We start from the raw sequence: 18,787 nt of genomic DNA, 5'->3' as shown, positions 1-18,787 counted from the left end.
TAAGATCATCCAGTTTATTAGTAAAAAATACAAAAGTGATCTTATTTTTAAATGAGACTGAAAGATGTTGATACTCCGAGGGAACCATGGTGTTCTTGTACATAAATTAATGAAAGTTAATACGCAGGTTCAGCACATAATTAGAAGACGCAGTATGTTGGCCTTTAGTTTAGACAATTTGAGTAAATGAGTAGAGATGTTGTGCTCTAATTCACAGGGCCTGATTGAGCCCACACCTCGAATATTGTGAACATGTCTGCTTTCCCTACCTATGGAAGAATATATTTGCAATAAGCAGCATTTTACAAAGGTTGAGTAGATTGATTCCTTGGATGGCAGATTTATCACGAGGAATGTTACTTTTGCTACCACTTTTTAGGCAGAGTTCTAACCCCTCCCAATTATTTAGTAAAAAATATGAAGTTTCCCATGCATGGAATATCTAGAAACAGGGATCACAGTCTCATGGAAAGGGATCAACCATTCAGGAGTGAAATGAGAATGAATTCTTCCATCCAGAAAGCAATGAGTCGTAAAAATTCTCTCCCCAGGCAGAAAGCTGTCGCTGACTACAATCAAACCAGAGATTAATAACCTTTTAAATATTAAAACAATAAAGGGATATGGGGTTAATGCAGGAAAGTGATGTCAAGTTATAAGATCAGCCATCTGATAGAATGACAAGACAGGCACATGGGGAAAATGATCTGGGTCTGCATCTATTTATGTTCTTATTGCCATCACCAGACAGTGGCTTTGACTTTTTAGTTACACCTCCTGTACATGTAAAAAATTAGGATAATTTAAAGTTTTCAGAAAGCTAGTCAAAAGGCTCATGCTTAAAGGAGAAAGCTTCAAATTTCTCAGTGCAAGAAACTGGATTATGTAACAAGGTATTGGTCACTATATCTCCGTGTATCAAATAATCATACCGCACCTTTACTGTGTTCAAAATTACAGCTTAGAAGGATATTTTCCACCAATGCAAAGATACTAATCAGTTCATTGGCCTCCAGGTAGATTTAAATCTGTTACGTCTTCAGATAATCAACTGAATTAACATGTTTAATGACACTGAGTAAATTGCTAAGCTTTTTTGTAGGAAAAAAATATTTTGCATAAGATTTGGCAAAACATAATCAGGGGAGTGTAGTCTGAAAACAGTTTTCTTGTGGCATTTCCCTGGTTCCCTGCACAGAGGTTTCTCTTTCAAGTCTGTCTGTTTATCTTACAGCAACTGCCAACATGAAAACTTAATATTCTAAAGCAGCACCAAGTACAGGCAACCTGACATCAGAAGAAACCATTACAAATTTCTCACATGCCAAAACAAACAAGGCAAAAGGTCTCTGTTTAAAATCGTGCAGTGCATTTTTCAGATACATGTCCCTTATGGGAATGATTACCAGCAGGTACCTAACGTCTGAACAACTTCCAACACCCAATAATTTATTAAACAAATCTAATCTTAACTGCATAGTAAGGAATCCACAAAAACAAGAGATTGTGAATTCAGGATCAAAATGGCAAGACAGCATGAATGGGGGTGGTGGGGGGTGGGTTCTGTCTGTTACACATCCACACTATTACAGCAGATGTTGTCCAACTTCAGATCTGAAACGATACCAGGAGGTAATCTGTCTTCATATAAATTCTAGCCGATAACACACATTTCATACAACTTTTGAAGTACTGTGTTTTATTTGGCATTTCTTTTTTATCCCTTCATCTCTTCGCATCTGTTTAATCAGGCTGTACTCTGTACTCCCGTCAGGTAGGAAAGCAAATCCAAGAATGTAAAGTTAAACCTCTTTAAGTTTGAGATGTCGATTGTTTGTTTACAGGCAATATGCTTGCCCTACTTTCCTCAACCCAATTAGTATCATCAAGTAAAATGTTCAGTACAAAAATAATATTGACATCATGATAACAGTATTTTCATCAGCAACCCAGAATTGCTAAAAGCATGTGGAGCGGAAAGTGCAAAACAAACACTTATTCATGCTACACTGTCAGTTTCTTTATATTTTAACACCATTTACCCAACTGCATGGTGAAAATGTGACACCATAAGTACAGACTCCTGCCTTCATGGTGCCGAGGTCAGGAAATGTTTTGTGCACAGCTTTTAAAAGCAAAGTGGGGTGCAATGTATTTTAAACCCCAAGAGCCGTTCTTTTGTGGCACTTTGAATCATAATGTTTCCACTAACCTCCAACAGACAGAATAACCTTGCCTCCATATCTTCGCTCAAGAAAGAAATACTTCCGTCTAGGTAACTGCATTAAGCGTATGTTAACTATGGCAAGAGTGGGGTGAGCCGGGTTCAGGTAAGAGCTTCGTCAATAGCTCTCACAGCTAAGATTGAGTGATCAAATAAAATTGTCAAACCACTAAGCTGGGATGCTAATGATAAATAATTCAACAGAGTTGCTAATAAACAGACTAGTATTGTAGAATTACAATCAATGAACTGAGGTATTTCACCAGGAAGCAATTAATATTGGTAGTTTCTCTCTTCTCCAATAACTACTCAGTAAATGACTCCTTTGGTTAAGGAGTGGTTAGACAAACTCAAATTATTTTCCCTGGAGCAAAAGAATGCTGATGGGAGCTCTGATAGGTATACAAAATTATGAGACGCACAGAAAACAGTCAGAACCTTTATCCCCAGATGGATATTGAAAAGACTAGAGGACAACTGCGGAGCAAGTTTTTTTATAACGCAGGGAGTGATGGGTGCCTGGAATGTGCTGCCGGGAGTGGTGATGGAGGCAGATATAATAGTGGCATTTAAGAGGCTTTTAGAGAAGCAGACGGATATGCAGAGAATAGAGGGATACCGATCACATACAGGCAGAGATTAGTTTTAATTTGGCCATCATGTTCAGCACAAACACGGTGCTCCAGAGAATTTGTTCATGTGCTATGCCGTTCTATGCTCTATGTAAATATTCGGATTTGTTACCCTAAAGTGGATCAATAATCTTAATTGCTTACTGTGTTTGTTGGATCTTCTTGCAATATTCCATCGTACATCTTGTTGGCATCATCATACCTTAAGAAAGATTAAACAAATAATCTTGTCACACGATCAAGTATTTAAATGCATCAAATACTTCTAATTATCAAGTGGTAGTCTCAGGTTGTGTTAATTATCAGCTTGTGCTTAATTTCAAATGGGCAAGACCTTTTCCCATTTGCCAATTAGCTACTTCAAAGAGTTTCAAAGCAACAAAGCCCATCAAATCCCGATTTTACAGTTGAAACATATTTTACACGAAGATGCTTCGATCCTTTACATGATCCTCACTCTTACTCTTCTGTGGCAGACTAAATCAGTTCTCAAGTACCTTTCAAGGGATTCAAATCGCATGCCAGTCAATCGCTTCACTCTGTGGCTGCCGGGAAACTGTTTGCGAAGTTCATGTAGACATTGCTGTGGACAGGGAAAGCAGCAGCAGAAGTTCAGATTTGCATATCCCTCTGACACCCTTCACTGCACTTACAATTGTTTTATAATCAAGCAACAAGAAGCTGCAAGCGCCATTTATATCTCTGTAAACTACAATTTATTAACATAGGTAAATAATAGGCAATAAATGCTGGTCTTGCCACCAACCAACAAATTCAGAAACATGAATACAGAAAACTTAATAAATTTCATGATGTTTTACTTTGACCTATTAAACTATTTACTGTATGTTTTAAAAATACTGATTTTTCCCCACTCGCTTTAGATGAAAGAAATCTTGTTCACATGGAACTTGATCAGATGGATTACATACCATCAGCCCCTCTTTTGTCATTAGACACAAACAATATAAATTGGAGCTTACCATAGAACTTATTCAAAGGTGAAGCTAACGATAAAAGTGCTTTATGAAATTGATAACAATGTTCTTTGTTTCAGGTAGTCTGTGCAATTTACTATTTTTGCAGGCAGAGTGCGGATGAGCAAGCCCACTACAGGAAAGATATGATTGCATTGGGGAGGAGGCAGAAGGGATTCATGAAGATGTTGCCAGGATAAAAAAATTACAGCTGCAAAGAAAGACAGGGTTTGTTTTCTTTAGCAGAGAGAGGCTGAAAGGAGAGTTAAGTCCAGAATTTATGCTTGATAACAAATGTGCACAACCTCATTCTTGATCTGCCAATTAGCTGCTTCAAAGAATATCAAAGCAAAGTGCCCCCTTTAAATAATAATTATATGGGGGGGGGGGGAATGTATACATTTTTACAAATATGTTTTTAACCCTCTCAATATTCCTACTCTGGTCCGTTTGAGTTAAATTGAATGTTTTCAGTTCCTTTCAAGAGATTCAAACTAGTGGCCAGTTAATCACTTCACTCAGTGTATAAATGTACTGAGGGTCAGAGGATAAATAACAAGAACCTATTTCAATTGACAATAGAAAATAGGTGCAGGAGTAGGCCATTCGGCCCTTCGAGCCAGCACCGCCATTCAATGTGATCATGGCTGATCATTCACAATCAGTACCCCGTTCCTGCCTTCTCCCCATACCCCCTGACTCCGCTATCATTAAGAGCTCTATCCAGTTCTCTCTTGAATGCATTCAGAGAATTGGCCTCCACTGCCTTCAGAGGCAGAGAATTCCACAGATTTACAACTCTCTGACTGAAAAGGTTTTTCCTCGCCTCCGTTCTAAATGGCCTACCCCTTATTCTTAAACTGTGGCCCCTGGTTCTGGACTCCCCCAACATTGGGAACATGTTTCCTGTCTCTAACATGTCCAATCCCTTAATAATCTTATTTGTTTCAATAAGATCCCCTCTCATCCTTCTAAATTCCAGTGTATACAAGCTTAGTCGCCCCAGTCTTTCAACATACGACAGTTCCGCCATTCTGGGAATTAACCTAGTGAACCTACGCTGCACTCCCTCAATAGCAAGAATGTCCTTCCTCAAATTTGGAGACCAAAACTGCACACAGTACTCCAGGTGCGGTCTCACTATGCCCTGTACAACTGCAGAAGGACTTCTTTGCTCCTATACTCAACTCCTCTTGTCATAAAGGCCAACATGCCATTAGCTTTCTTCACTGCCTGCTGTACCTGCATGCTAACTTTAAGTGACTGATGAACAAGGACACCCAGATCTCGTTGGGCTTCCCCATTTCCTAACTTGACACCATTCAGATAATAATCGGCCTTCCTGTTCTTACCACCAAAGTGGATAACCTCACATTTATCCACATTAAACTGCATCTGCCATGCATCCGCCCACTAACACAACCTGTCCAAGTCACCCTACATCCTCATAGCATCCTCCTCACAGTTTGCACTGCCACCCAGCTTTGTGTCATCCACAAATTTCCTAATGTTACTTTTAATCTCTTCATCTAAGTCATTAATGAATATTGTAAATAGCTGCGGTCCCAGCACCGAGCTTTGCGGTACTCCACTAGTCACTGCCTGCCATTCTGAAAGGGACCCGTTAATCGCTACTCTTTGTTTCCTGTCTGCCAACCAATTTTCTATCCATGTCAGCACCCTACCCCCAATACCATGTGCTCTAATCTTGCCCACTAATTTCCAATGTGGGACCTGATCAAAGGCTTTCTGAATGTCCAGGTATACTACATCCGCTGGCTCTCCCTTGTCCATTTTCCTAGTGACATCCTCAAAAAATTCCAGAGGATTAGTCAAGCATGATTTCCCATTTCGTAAATCCATGCTGACTCGGAATGATCCTGTTACTGCTATTCAAATGTTCCGCAATTTCTTCTATTATAATTGACTCCAGCATCTTCCCCACCACTGATGTCAGGCTAACTGGTCTATAAATTTCCGTTTTCTCTTCCCTCCTTTCTTAAAAAGTGGGATAACATTAGCGACCCTCCAATGCACAGGAACCTATCCTGAATCTATAGAACATTGGGAAATGATCACCAATGCGTCCACGATTTCTAGAGCCACTTCCTTAAGTACCCTGGGATGCAGACCATCAGGCCCTGGGGATTTATCAGCCTTCAGTCCCATCAGTCTCCCCAACACCATTTCCTGCCTCAAGTGAATTTCCTTCAGTTCCTCCGTTACCCTAGGACCTCTGTCCACTAGTACATCTGGGAGACTGTTTGTGTCTTCCTTAATGAAGACAGATCCAAAATACCTGTTCAACTCGTCTGCCATTTCCTTGTTCCCCATAATAAATTCACCTGCTTCTGTCTTCAAGAGACCCACATTTGTCTTAACTATTTTTTTCCTCTTCACATACCTAAAGAAGCTTTTACTATCCTCCTTTATATTCTTGGCTAGCTAACCTTCGCACTTCATCTTTTCTCCCTATATTGCCTTTTTAGTTATCTTCTGTTGCTCTTTAAAAGAGTCCTAATCTTTTGGCATCCGCTCATCTTTGCTAAGTTATACTTCTCTTTTATTTTTATACTGTTCTTGACATCCCTTGTCAGCCACAGTCGCCTCTTACTCCCCTTAAAATCTTTCTTCCTCTTTGGAATGAACTGATCCTGCACCTTCTGTATAATTCCCAGAAATACCTGCCATTGTTGTTCCACCATCATCCCTGCTCGGGTGTCTTTCCAGTCAACTCTGGCCAGCTCCTCTCTCATGCCTCCATAGTCCCCCATACTCAACTACAACACTGACACTTCCAATTTTCCTTTCTCCCTCTCAATTTGTAGATTAAAACATCATATTATGATCACTACCTCCTAAGGGCTCTTTTACCTTGAGTTCCCTTATGAAATCCGGTTCATTACACAACACTAAATCCGGAATTGCCTTCTCCCTGGTAGGCTCCAGTACAAGCTGCTCTAAGAATCCATCTCGGAGACACCCCACAAACTCCCTTTCATGGGGTCCAGCACCAACCTGATTTTCCCAGTCTACGTGCATGTTGAAATCTCCCATAACCACTGTAGCATTACCTTTGCGACATGCCAATTTGAACTCTTGATTCAACTTGCACCCTATATCGAGGCTACTGTTTCAGGGCCTGTAGGTAACTCCCATTAGGGTCTTTTTACCCTTACAATTCCTCAGTTCTGCCCATACTGATTCTACATCTCCTGATTCTATGTCACCCCTTGCAAGGGACTGAATATCATTCCTTACCAACAGAGCGACCCCACCCCCTCTGCCCACCTGTCTGTCTTTTCGATAGGTTGTGTACCCCTGAATATTCAGTTCCCAGCCCTGGTCCTCTTGCAGCCATGTCTCTGTAATTCTCACAACAACATACTTGCCAATATCTACCTGAGCCTCAAGCTCATCCACTTTATTTTTTATACTTCGCGCGTTCCTGGCCAAGGGGTCAAAGACCAAGGGTTAGAGATTTCATTGACAGAATTACATGAGAGATGAGGAAATATTTTTCACTCAGTAATTAATAGGGGTTGGAACTCTGCCTGAAAACGTGGTGGCAGAAATAGAAATCTTATCCCTTCTGAAACATATTGAAGTGTACTTGAACAGTTGAGACCTGCAGTACTAGAAGATGGAAATGTCCAGGTCGCACTTTTTCAACCAATACAAATACTGAAGGGCTGAGGCTGCTGCAAGAATAAGGATGAAGGTATGTTCCTTTACCATTGTTTTCCAATTGCTGCTTATGGCATGCAAGTTGATACCACATAATGCAGGATTATAAAATTTACGGTAAAATATTGCACGTGAAATCAACAGCATAATCCTCTTATGTGTGTATCTTGGACAGGATAATCCATTCTCCTTCTCCCGTTTTTTTTTTCATTCAACGGATAAAGCTTGCCCAAATGCTGTAAGAATTTCCTACTTATGAGAAATCTCTTTGGAGACTTGAACATGCTTGGAGCAGAACGTCAATGCAACATTAACATGTGAGCATTAATGACTCCCAGGCAGATGTGTTCCACAGCAATGAATGAACAAGTCCCACTTCAACGATACAGTTCAATGTGAAGCAGCACAACCCTACTAAACCCGCTGGTCAAATCAAAACTGTTAAAATTACCACAGAATAAAATATCAATTCAGTTGTAGAAATATTTGCTGTACCAACGATATATTTTAGTTCATCTACAGTGTCAGATAAACTAAGTACTCAGATTACTTTGGCATGGAATAAAAAAATGATGGAATTCCAAGGATTAGGCTAAAGGATGATCCATGTAAGTGCCTGCTGTGAAACCCTAGATTTTTTTCATTGTATGGATATTATGTACAGGTAGATAACCCCTTGAATGAGTGCTATTCACTTCAACAATAGCTGATCTGAAACAAAGAACAAACCGCTGTGACCCTGTATCAGAACTGACAAGTGTGGAGGGGAAGGGGTAGGGTTGCATTCTGGTGGCCAAATGGAACCAAGTGGTGGGAGGCTATGAGTCAACAAAAGGGGGGGGGGAGGTTGGAAAAGGTGAATAAAGGGAGAGAGACCACAGGTGGACAGCTGGAAGTGGGAAAGGAATACAGAGGGTGAGGGTTACCTGAAATTGTACTTTTCGTGTTGAATGGCTGATCTGACCTATGCCTCAACTCTATTTCCAAATGTTGGGTCCATATTCTTCAATACCCATAACAAACAAATGACTACCCTTAACATAAAATCATGATTTTAAAGTCATGTATAAAATCATGAGGGGACTAGATCAGGCAGATGCACAGAGTCTCTTGCCCAGAGTAGGTGAATCGAGGACCAGAGGATATAGGCTTAAGGAGAAGGGGAAAAGATTTAATAGGAATCTGAGGGGTAATTTTTTCACCAAAAAAAGTGGTGGATGTATGGAACAAGCTGCCAGAGGAGGCAGTTGAGGCTGGGACTATCCCAACATTTAAGAAACAGTTAGACAGGTATATGGATAGAACAGGTTTGGAGGGATATGGACCAAACGTGGGCAGGTGGGACTAGTATAGCTGGGACATGTTCGACCGAAGGGCCTATTTCCACACTGTATCGCTCTATGACTCAATAACTCTTAACAGGAAAAGAGAATTTTCAGAAACTCGAACACAAACTCCCACACAAAATCCTCAGAGTGGGTGTTGTTTAGAATTAAACTGGCCTTTACCAGGGTTGAATTGGAGGAAGGTGGCATCAACCTGCCTCTCATTCCCATGTATAGTAAATTAAGAAGAAATCCAAACAAGGTGTTTAAAATGTTAGAAAGTTATGATAGCAACTTTAAGATGAATTTAGACAGTCACGTGAACAGGCAAAGGGAGGAGGGATATGGACCAAGTTTAAGCAGATGGGATTGTTTACTTTGGCACGGCATCGTGGACAGAGGGTTTGTTGTGATGGTATACTCTTCTATTTTGCTGTGACATGGTTAATACAGATACACTATTTCCTTTGGAGGGAATAATCAAAAACAAGGCAAGGTAATTTTAAATTAGAACTAGGTCAGTCTGAAGAAGGGTCTCGACCCGAAACGTCACCCATTCCTTCTCTCCTGAGATGCTGCCTGACCTGCTGAGTTACTCCAGCATTTTGTGAATAAATACCTTCGATTTGTACCAGTATCTGCAGTTATTTTCTTACACAGGTCATTGAGGATGTTGAGAAACATCTGGAGAGCAATGAAGCTATCAAAATAATGATATCGATCGTTTTTTAAAGGGAGATAGAGGCACAGAACTGCTCTAAAAGGACTTAAAGGATAGAATGACTAAAGTTCCTATTCCGATAATTCGCCACGGTGTGAGCATAAAAGGAACAAGAAACATTCAAAATGCAGTCTGACACAACAGGTAAAATGATGCCAGACAAATGCTTAAAAGGGTCAAATAAAATTTTCTTTATCTAATCCTACATAATTGTAGTTCTAAATCAAAAAACACTCCCAAATGCCCTCAGCTTCGCTTTGGAGCATTTCAAATGAAAGCCAAACTGAAACAGTTATTACTTTTTGAATTTAGATTTTTGTTTTGAAGTGAGATGTTTGACCGTCCGTGAGAACAATACTTGGCAGTTCAAGCAAAAGGGAATTTCTCTTCTTTGCTTGTTCAGTCTAGATATTTAATTTTTAATGTCACAAGTGATGGCCAAGTGTCTCTTATTAAACTTGAAGCTGCAGAGTAAGGTAGCATTTTTGACTCTTTCCAAAGTAAACATTATTCACAGGGTGAAAGCTGTAAATCTGAACCAGTAGTGCAGATTTAAAGTTGCTCTCACTTGTTGTACAAGTATAAACACCAACAGAAAGAACAAATGCAACCAACTCCATTGCAAAGCTTTGTTTAGGATTTTATCCGCTGCTTGAAGCCTCAAGCACGAAAAGTGCCATTATGTTGTTGACCCATCACCCACAATTTCCATACAACAAATGTAAATGGACTATGGTCGGTTAAAAAAAAAAGACAAAATGCTTGAGTACCGCCATTTCTAAAAGGGACCTGGTGAACGCTAATCTACAACAGCCAACAAGATGGATTGGGCCTCTTGAAATAGTATTATCTCAAGCTGCTCAGCTTCAGATTCACAATTTCTGCACAAACAATTTACATTTACATAAAAGCAGATATACAATATCTAAAATTAAAATAAAAAATCCCAGAAATAACTGAAGTGCAGCATACTTTGAACATTATGCGCTTTTCTATATATATTTGGGTCTGTGCCGTGTGGTTATGTGCATAATCTGCCTCAACACAAAATTGTGAATGAACAAAAGTGATCAAAACAACTTTTAGAATCTTAAATAACTTGATTTTCAGTAAAATTAACACACATACCATATCATTATATTCAAAAGCTTAAAAGAACAGAAAGATCTGGGAAATGTTCCTGAATGGTAATGGTACCTACCAATGCCAAGTCATCACGACTGCAGTCAAGGGCAGCAATCATCACTTGTTCATAAATTATCCAAACTGAATGCAAAAAAATATTAAACACAGGAGAAAAAATAACACCATTAAAATTATACCATAAAAGAACATGATTTTTATAAACTCTTACAGTAGGCATCATCAGAATAAAATTACAAACACTAATTAAATTTACTGTTCATACAAGATTAAAGAGAGCGAAAGAGGAGAATGAGGGAAACAACGATAAAGTTTGTGAAAATTACACCTTTGGAAACTTTTATTGCTGTTTATCAACATGAGAACCAAAGTTGTGCCAATGAAAGTCAAAGAAGCCATTGTGAGACTGAGAAACAAGAATAAAACTGTTAGAGAAATCAGCCAAACCTTAGGCTTACCAAAATCAACTGATTGGAACATCATTAAGAAGAAAGTGAGTACTGGTGAGCTTACTAATCGCAAAGGGACTGGCAGGCTAAGGAAGACCTTCACAGCTGATGACAGAAGAATTCTCTCCATAATAAAGAAAAATCCCCATATCCCTTGATTCCGCTAACCCCGAGAGCTCTATCTAACTCTCTTTTAAAATTCATCAAGTGAATTGGCCTCTACTGTCTTCTGTGGCAGAGAATTCCATAAATTCTCAAGTCTCTGGGTGAAAAGATTTTTTCTCATCCCAGTTTAAAATGGCCTCCCCATTATTCTTAGACTGTGGCCCCTGGTTCTGGACTCCCCCAACATTGGGAACATTTTTCCTGCATCTAGCTTGTCCAGTCCTTTAAGATTTTTTAATGTTTCTATAAGATCTCCTCTCATCCTAAATTCCAGTGAATACAAGCCCAGTCTTTCTAATCTTTCCCCATATGACAGTCCCGCCATCCCGGGGATTAACCTCGTGAACCTACGCTGCACTGCCTCAATAGCAAGGATGTCCTTCCTCAAATTAGGAGACCAAAACTGCACACAATACTCCAGATGTGGTCTCACCAGGGCCCTGTACAACTGCAGAAGGACCTCTTTACTCATATACTCAGTCTGGTCTCGTCCCGAAACGTCACCCATTCCTTCTCTCCTGAGATGCTGCCTGACCCGCTGAGTTACTCCAGCATTTTGTGTCTACCTTCAATTTGAACCAGCATCTGCAGTTATTTTCCTAGTCATATACTGAAATCAATTCCACATTTTAATATGAGCTACAGTTATTGTGCCTCTGTGTGCGTGCCAGTGTGTGCACACTTCTGCCGTGTTTACCACCAGAAGCAGTGTAGGAAAATAACTGCAGATGCTAGTGAAAATTGAAGGTAGACACAAAATGCTGGAGTAACTCAGCGGGTCAGGCAGCATCTCAGGAGAGAAGGAATGGGTGACGTTTCGGGTCGAGACCCTTCTTCAGACTGATATCAGGGGAGGGGGCAGGACAAAGATAGGATGTAGTAAGAGACAGGAAGACTGGGAAGTCTGATGTAGTAAGAGACAGTGGGAGAACTGGGAAGGGGGGGGGGGGAAGAGAGGGACAGAGGAACTATCTGAAGTTGGAGAAGTCAATGTTCATACCGCTCGGGTGTAAACTGCCCAAGCGAAATATGAGATGCTGTTCCTGCAATTTGCGCTGGGCCTCACTATGACAATGGAGGAGGCCCATGACAGAAAGGTCAGACTGGGAGTGGGAGAGGGAGTTGAAGTGTTGAGCCACCGGGAGATCAGGTTGGTTAAGGCGGACTGAGCGAAGGTGTTGAGCGAAACGATCGCCGAGCCTGCATTTGGTCTCGCCGATGTAGAGAAGTTGACATCTGGAACAGTGGATACAATAGATGAGGTTGGAGGAGGTGCAGGTGAACCTCTGCCTCACCTGGAAAGACTGTTTGGATCCTTGGATGGAGTCGAGGTGGGAGGTAAAGGGACAGGTGTTGCATCTCCTGTGGTTGCAGGGGAATGTACCTGGGGAGGGGGTGGTTTGGGTGGGAAGGGACGAGTGGACCAGGGAGTTACGGAGGGAACGGTCTCTGCGGAAAGCAGAAAGGGGTGGAGATGGGAAGATGTGGCCGGTAGTGGGATCCCACCAGAAGGAGTGTGGTCTGCTTTATTTTCTGGGCTGGTACAGATTTCAATGTTATGTAAATATCTGGAGCCTTTTACCCAGATTGGTTAAATGCTTTAAAAAATATGTGTATAATTACATTCTCACACAATGCCAGACTTAGCTGTGTTGGGCTCAGAGTTATGAAAGATAATTCACACACTCAGTTCCTGGATTAATGCAACCAATTAAGTTAGAGGTTATCCTTTACTGCCACATACCGTGTGCGCTCTCCGCTTTCAGCATGTTTCCTCTAACAAGGATACAATTAAAATCAAAGACCCTTGTTCCAAAATATGTGGAGGAGAAACTTAATAGTGATAATTATCTCTTATTTTAGAGAACTAGTGTTGTATGTCAGCTGTGTCTCAGAATGGAATATTTAATTCCATTGCAGCCAACCTTGAGCATAAAGGCCCAGCCTCATAACCTAATGCAATATCAAGGGAGAACTGCACTGTCACAGGTCCCATTTTACAATGGAAATGTCAAATCAAGACTCGCCTATCTTCATGTCCATGCAAAATATCCCATGATGTGATTGCTTAGAAGAACTTGGGAGCTGTGTCTTTGTTTATTCATCATCCAACATCAATGTTATTAACATCAATGTTACTGTCAGTGGAAACTTGAAGAGTGCCAATTGGCTGCTACTACTTCACAAGTTACCAACACATCAGAACTACTTCATTGACTATAAAGCACTGGGCCAACATTCATTTATGAGGATCATTGCAGAATTATGACTTTATCTGTGACATAACCTGCCTATTACCCAACTTGTGCTTGAAAATATTCTAACTGGCTTTAAGGTTTAAACTACACTGCAGAAGAATTGCAGCTGTGGCTAAATGTCTTCAAGGATTTATCCAATTCCACAATCTTTTGCTGAGTTGGGCATACTCTACAAGAAAAAAAACTTCAAAAATTGTTGGAAAATACTGAAGAAAAGAGTTGATGATAGATCAAGAAGTGCTTTAATTAAACCTGTAAAACACCAAGTATAACCAGGTCATTTTGTCACAAAATTCTCCAAGTTCATGCCACTTAAAAACCTTTCTCACAAAAAAAAATTAAACAGTGTGAAGAATAATAAAGTATAATAAAGTACTTTTATTGTCATCCAAAAACATGTTTTTGGACGAAATTACGTTACCCACAGTCAACAATGAGAGGCAATAAAAAGAAAGCTATAAAACACACCATCACAAAAACCAACATTAAAAAAAAATCTATTAAAAACAAGTTTAAAAAAAGTCTGGTCTCCAGATCTCTGGAGTGCTTTACTCTGGAGATATTATGCCTTGTAATGCTTATTTACAATCCCAATCAGATTATTGATTTCACTAATCTGTTCCTTGGTACAGAAGGTTATTCATTATGTCAAAGACAGGATCTTTTAAAACCCCGTCAATTAAAAGTAATGAGACTCAAGAGACAGAGAAGAGATAGAGGCAGACTGCAATGGGCGCAGAGAGCATTACAGTGAGAGTGCATGACAGCGGCAGTGCGACACAGACACACAAAGAAAAGATTGATCGGGATGGAGAGTTTCAAGGGGTCTTTTGCTGTTTCGGTGGATATTGTGCAAACTTCTCAATACTGACTGATTAAAAATATTCTGCCAATGTATATTAACACACAAGAGAACATCAAATGATTCAGTGGGTCAGATTCAAGGAAGAGATTCTGCTACTGTTCAAGTCAATAATTTTTGACAGCTACTAAAAAGACGAGGTCATAGCTTCAAGAGCCAGGGATCGGAGGGTGGAAAGTCTCAGCTGGCAGGCTCATCCTTCAATCTGATCTGTTTATTATCAATTCTCCGGAAAGGGGCAGGCTCTTGGTCATTATTATTTAAGTACAATGGACACAGAGTTATGTATAGCTAGAATTGAATTATAAGGCTCTAGTTTACCCTGGGGCTTCAGAAAACATTATAAACCATGGAAGAAAATTTGAAATGTTTATAGAAGTCATATCATATATCATATATATACAGCCGGAAACAGGCCTTTTCGGCCCTCCAAGTCCGTGCCGCCCAGCGATCCCCGTACATTAACACTATCCTACACCCACTAGGGACAATTTTTACATTTACCCAGCCAATTAACCTACATACCTGTACGTCATCTGAGCACAGATTAAATTACTCCATACACTGACTATAGTATCTACGATGTTTTTACAAAATACAATAATTATCTCCTAATATTAAATGTGGTACTGCAAAAAGGACTGTGAATACAGTCATACACAAATCAGTGACACTACAGAATATAGCTGGAAAATTCACAAAAGAATGTGGAAAGGTTTGAAATATAAATAAAAGATGAAGAGAAATGGTTTACTAATAAATAATAGGCTCATTTTGGGTCTATAAAGCAACAGGCTGGAAAAAGTCAAACTTAAATGACACCTCTCAAGAATTCAGAATTATTTCTATTAATGCCTTACAAAGTGATTTAATGTGGACAAAAGGTCAGTTAATCTGTGCAAAACAAGATTCCACAACTAAGAGATCAGCGATGAGTTGATGTGGTTTTAGTTTTCTAATGAAGCGTCAACTTTTTTTAAATTTTAGCTTAGATTCTTACTTGTTCAACATTCATTGCAATGGTTCTTGTTACTAAATGGGAGGTCAGAAGTTAAAATAATGTGCATAACTTTGGGTCAATTTTAAATGGGCACAGAACCTACCAGAAGCACCCTAACACAACTGAAGCACCCTAACACAAAAACACATTACATGTAATCCTGGGAATTAGAGACCTCCTCATTGAAATCCAAAAACTGAGGACTATTTATAGACAATAGACAATAGGTGCAGGAGGAGGCCATTTGGCCCTTCAAGCCAGCACCGCCATTCAATGTGATCATGGCTGATCATTCTCAATCAGTACCCCGTTCCTGCCTTCTCCCCATACCCCCCGACTCCGCTATCCTTAAGAGCTCTATCCAGCTCTTTAAAATATTCAATTTAAGATTCACTACAAAACCACAGCAATAAATCTATGTTTAAACAAGCTTTTACTATAAAAATTTGTTGGGAACCATTGATGGAAAAGAGTTGGTGGATAAGCACACGTTTTGACTTGCAGAAAGCATGGCAATTTTCAAGATAATTACAGATGCTCAAAATTCTTACAATAAGTAAGATTTATAGAATCGTAAAAATTTATAATAATAATAATAATAATGCATTACATTTATATAGCGCTTTTCAAACACTCAAAAACGCTTTACAGGGATTACTAGAGCATAGAGAAGAAAATAAATAGATAAATAAGTAAACGAACAGAAAAAGGAGACAGAAAGTGAGGTGACGGTCAGTGGTTGAAGGCAGTGCTGAACAGGTGAGACTTCAGTGATGTTTTGAATGTGGTGAGTGAGGAGGAGTCTCTGACGGTTTGGGGTAGTGAGTTCCAGAGGGTGGGAGCAGCGATGGAGAAAGCCCTGTCCCCCCAGGATCTGAGTTTGGTCCGGATGGGGGGGGACAGAAGGTTGGCAGCAGCAGAGCGGAGGGTGCAGGTGGGAGTGTGTCTGTGGAGGAGGTCAGTCAGGTAGGATGGGGCCAGGTTATGGAGGGCTTTGTAGGTCATGAGGAGGATTTTGTACTGGATTCTGGGGGATGGAGAGCCAGTGGAGCTTGTAAAGGAGCTTGTAAAGCTTGTTATGGCACAGCATTCAGCCCTTTGTCGTTGAGGGTGGCGTCTAGCTTGCTGGTATGAGCGCTGCGACACCATGCTGGGGCGGCGTAGTCAGCGGCGTTGTGCACGAGCACTGGTTCGAAGAGTAGATGTCCTGGCGCCCCATGACGATCCGGTCAAGCAACGCAGGAGGTTGTTCCGTGCCGAGACTTTAGCAAAGAGAGCTTCAAGGTGTTGCTTGTAGTCCAGCTGCCGATCTAGTTTCACCCCGAGGTATGTAGGAAATGGGTTGTAGGGTAGGGATGACCCATTGAGGGTGACGGTTAGCTGGCGTTGAGTTTCCTTGTTGTGCAGATGAAAGGCCGTTGTGGTGGTTTTTGTCTCCAGGTCTTAATGTAGCCCGCGACAAGTTCCATATCCACCGAGAGCACATCCTCAACATTTGACCTGCTCTTGTCCGAGTGCAGTAGGGCCAAGTCATCTGCGTATCCATACTGGCGCGAGGTCGTATGTGGCAGGTTGCTGATATAGAGATTGAAGAGCATGGGGGCCAGTACCGAGCCTTGGGGGACTCCGTTTCTTAGGCGTCGCAGTCGGCTAGATTGTCCGTCGCTGGTCTTGAGTACAAAACTGCAGTTGGCAAGGATGTTGGCAAGGAACCGCACTAAATGACGGTCAGGGATGGTTCGGAGGAGCTTCAAGATCAAGCCCTGGTGCCACACAGTATCATAAGCAGCATGTGGATCATCACTGGCTGCCTACGCCCTACTCCGACGGATCTCCTGCCGGTGCTCGCAGGTATCGCACCCGCCAAGCTTCGCAGAGAGTTCTTCACTCATAGGCTGGTGTGCAAGGCCCCATCGGACGCCAAACATCCTTTGCACCACCTTGCCCAGGATTCACAGCAACTGGGACCTCAACACCTGTCATCTCGTCACCCTTTTTCCCGTCATGCAGCGACCCTCTGTGGCTCCGGTTTCAACATACTAGGAGCATGGAGAACCAGCTGGGAACAGACATGGCGACCTCCTCAATTCACTGTCGCACCGAACACCACAGCACCACCCGGCTCGGACATGCCCTGCAAAGAGTCGGTCGCCCTGAACCGGCTCCGCACAGCGTTCGGCCGGTTCAATGCCAACATGCATCGTTGGGGGTTGCGTTCATCAGCAGTCTGCGTATGTGGAGCAGACCAGCAAACAACGCAGCACGTCATTTTCGACTGCACTGTCCTCCGTCCGCCTGGTGGAGGGGTAGACCTCTTGGCCCTTGACAACAGCACATTGCACTGGCTACAGCGCCTGGAAGGCGTTACATAATTTCTGCTGCCTCAAACGCAAGAAGAAGCCCTTTGTGTCCATGACAAATAACAAAAATATTCCAGTGCTTGATCCAAAATCGAGTAGACCCCAATACATCTATGATGACCATTCAGCTTCTTGCATTTTTTATTGTACTTCCCACATCATGAAGAGCCTGTAAGCCAAAGTACCTGCAAGAAGTACATGGGGAAGGTGTACCCTGTTATAATGCAGAAAGTCCTGCAGGAGCACAGCAAACTTCACTGATAGCAACGCTATCATGACCAGATGGAAAAAGCATTGTCCAGAAAGCATTCATATTTATTACACGGGTCATTCAACCCATCAAGTGCATGCCAATTCTCTGTAGAACAATCCCTTCAATACCATTCTCCTTCTTATTTCCATGTAACTAATTTTCTCACACATGTATCCATTCCCCCATTTATTTTATTTTCCTACTTTCCCATATAAGGGGAAACTTCCTGCAGAAAACTGACATCTTTGAGACATGAGTGAAACCAAAGCACAGTTGTAAATCCCATGCAGTGATGGGGTACAAGTACCGATTCTACACAAAGTTGGTTTTGAACCCAGCTGCTTGAGCTGCACGAGATTAGCACAAACTGCTGCACCATTGTGCCCTCCACATCCCCATTTAAAAATAGTGCCATGGAACTTTTGTGTCCACCAGAGAGCAAACTGAGTTTAACTTCTCATCCAAAGATCACAGTTCTGACACTTCTTCAACACTGCACTGGAGAGTTAGCCGAGAGTTCAACTGACTCTGAAGTGGGTATTCATCCCAGAATATTCTGACACAAGATTATAATGCACTTTGGCAGGAGTAACATTAATAAAATTTCAGATTGGATAATAAAATCAATTGAATTCCTAAAGAGCATTTTCAGCAGCAGGATAGGCGTCACATGAGCAAGCGGTGAGCATCATTGTCTGGGTTTGTTGTGCACTTGGATACAGCTTCGATCA

At 41.2% G+C, this 18,787-nt stretch overlaps 1 protein-coding gene across 3 annotated transcripts in view; it reads right to left on the bottom strand.

Annotated features, from left to right (window-relative positions):
• Positions 1-18,787, bottom strand: part of emc2 (ER membrane protein complex subunit 2) — a 181,866-nt gene that overhangs the window by 87,478 nt on the left and 75,601 nt on the right. For all 3 annotated transcript variants that reach the window (XM_078397624.1, XM_078397623.1, XM_078397622.1), the window contains exons 3-5: positions 10,768-10,832; positions 3,354-3,439; positions 3,001-3,058 (exon numbers count right to left, since the gene is read on the bottom strand). In XM_078397624.1, coding sequence (XP_078253750.1) covers positions 3,001-3,058; positions 3,354-3,439; positions 10,768-10,832 — 209 coding nt within the window. The remainder of the gene's footprint in view (positions 1-3,000; positions 3,059-3,353; positions 3,440-10,767; positions 10,833-18,787) is intronic.

The sequence above is a fragment of the Rhinoraja longicauda genome, chromosome 4 (genome assembly GCF_053455715.1).
Source record: "Rhinoraja longicauda isolate Sanriku21f chromosome 4, sRhiLon1.1, whole genome shotgun sequence".
Classification (NCBI taxonomy): Eukaryota; Metazoa; Chordata; class Chondrichthyes; order Rajiformes; family Arhynchobatidae; genus Rhinoraja; species Rhinoraja longicauda.
Note: the sequence above shows the minus strand (reverse complement) of the source record. Positions and strands in the feature narration are given on the sequence as shown.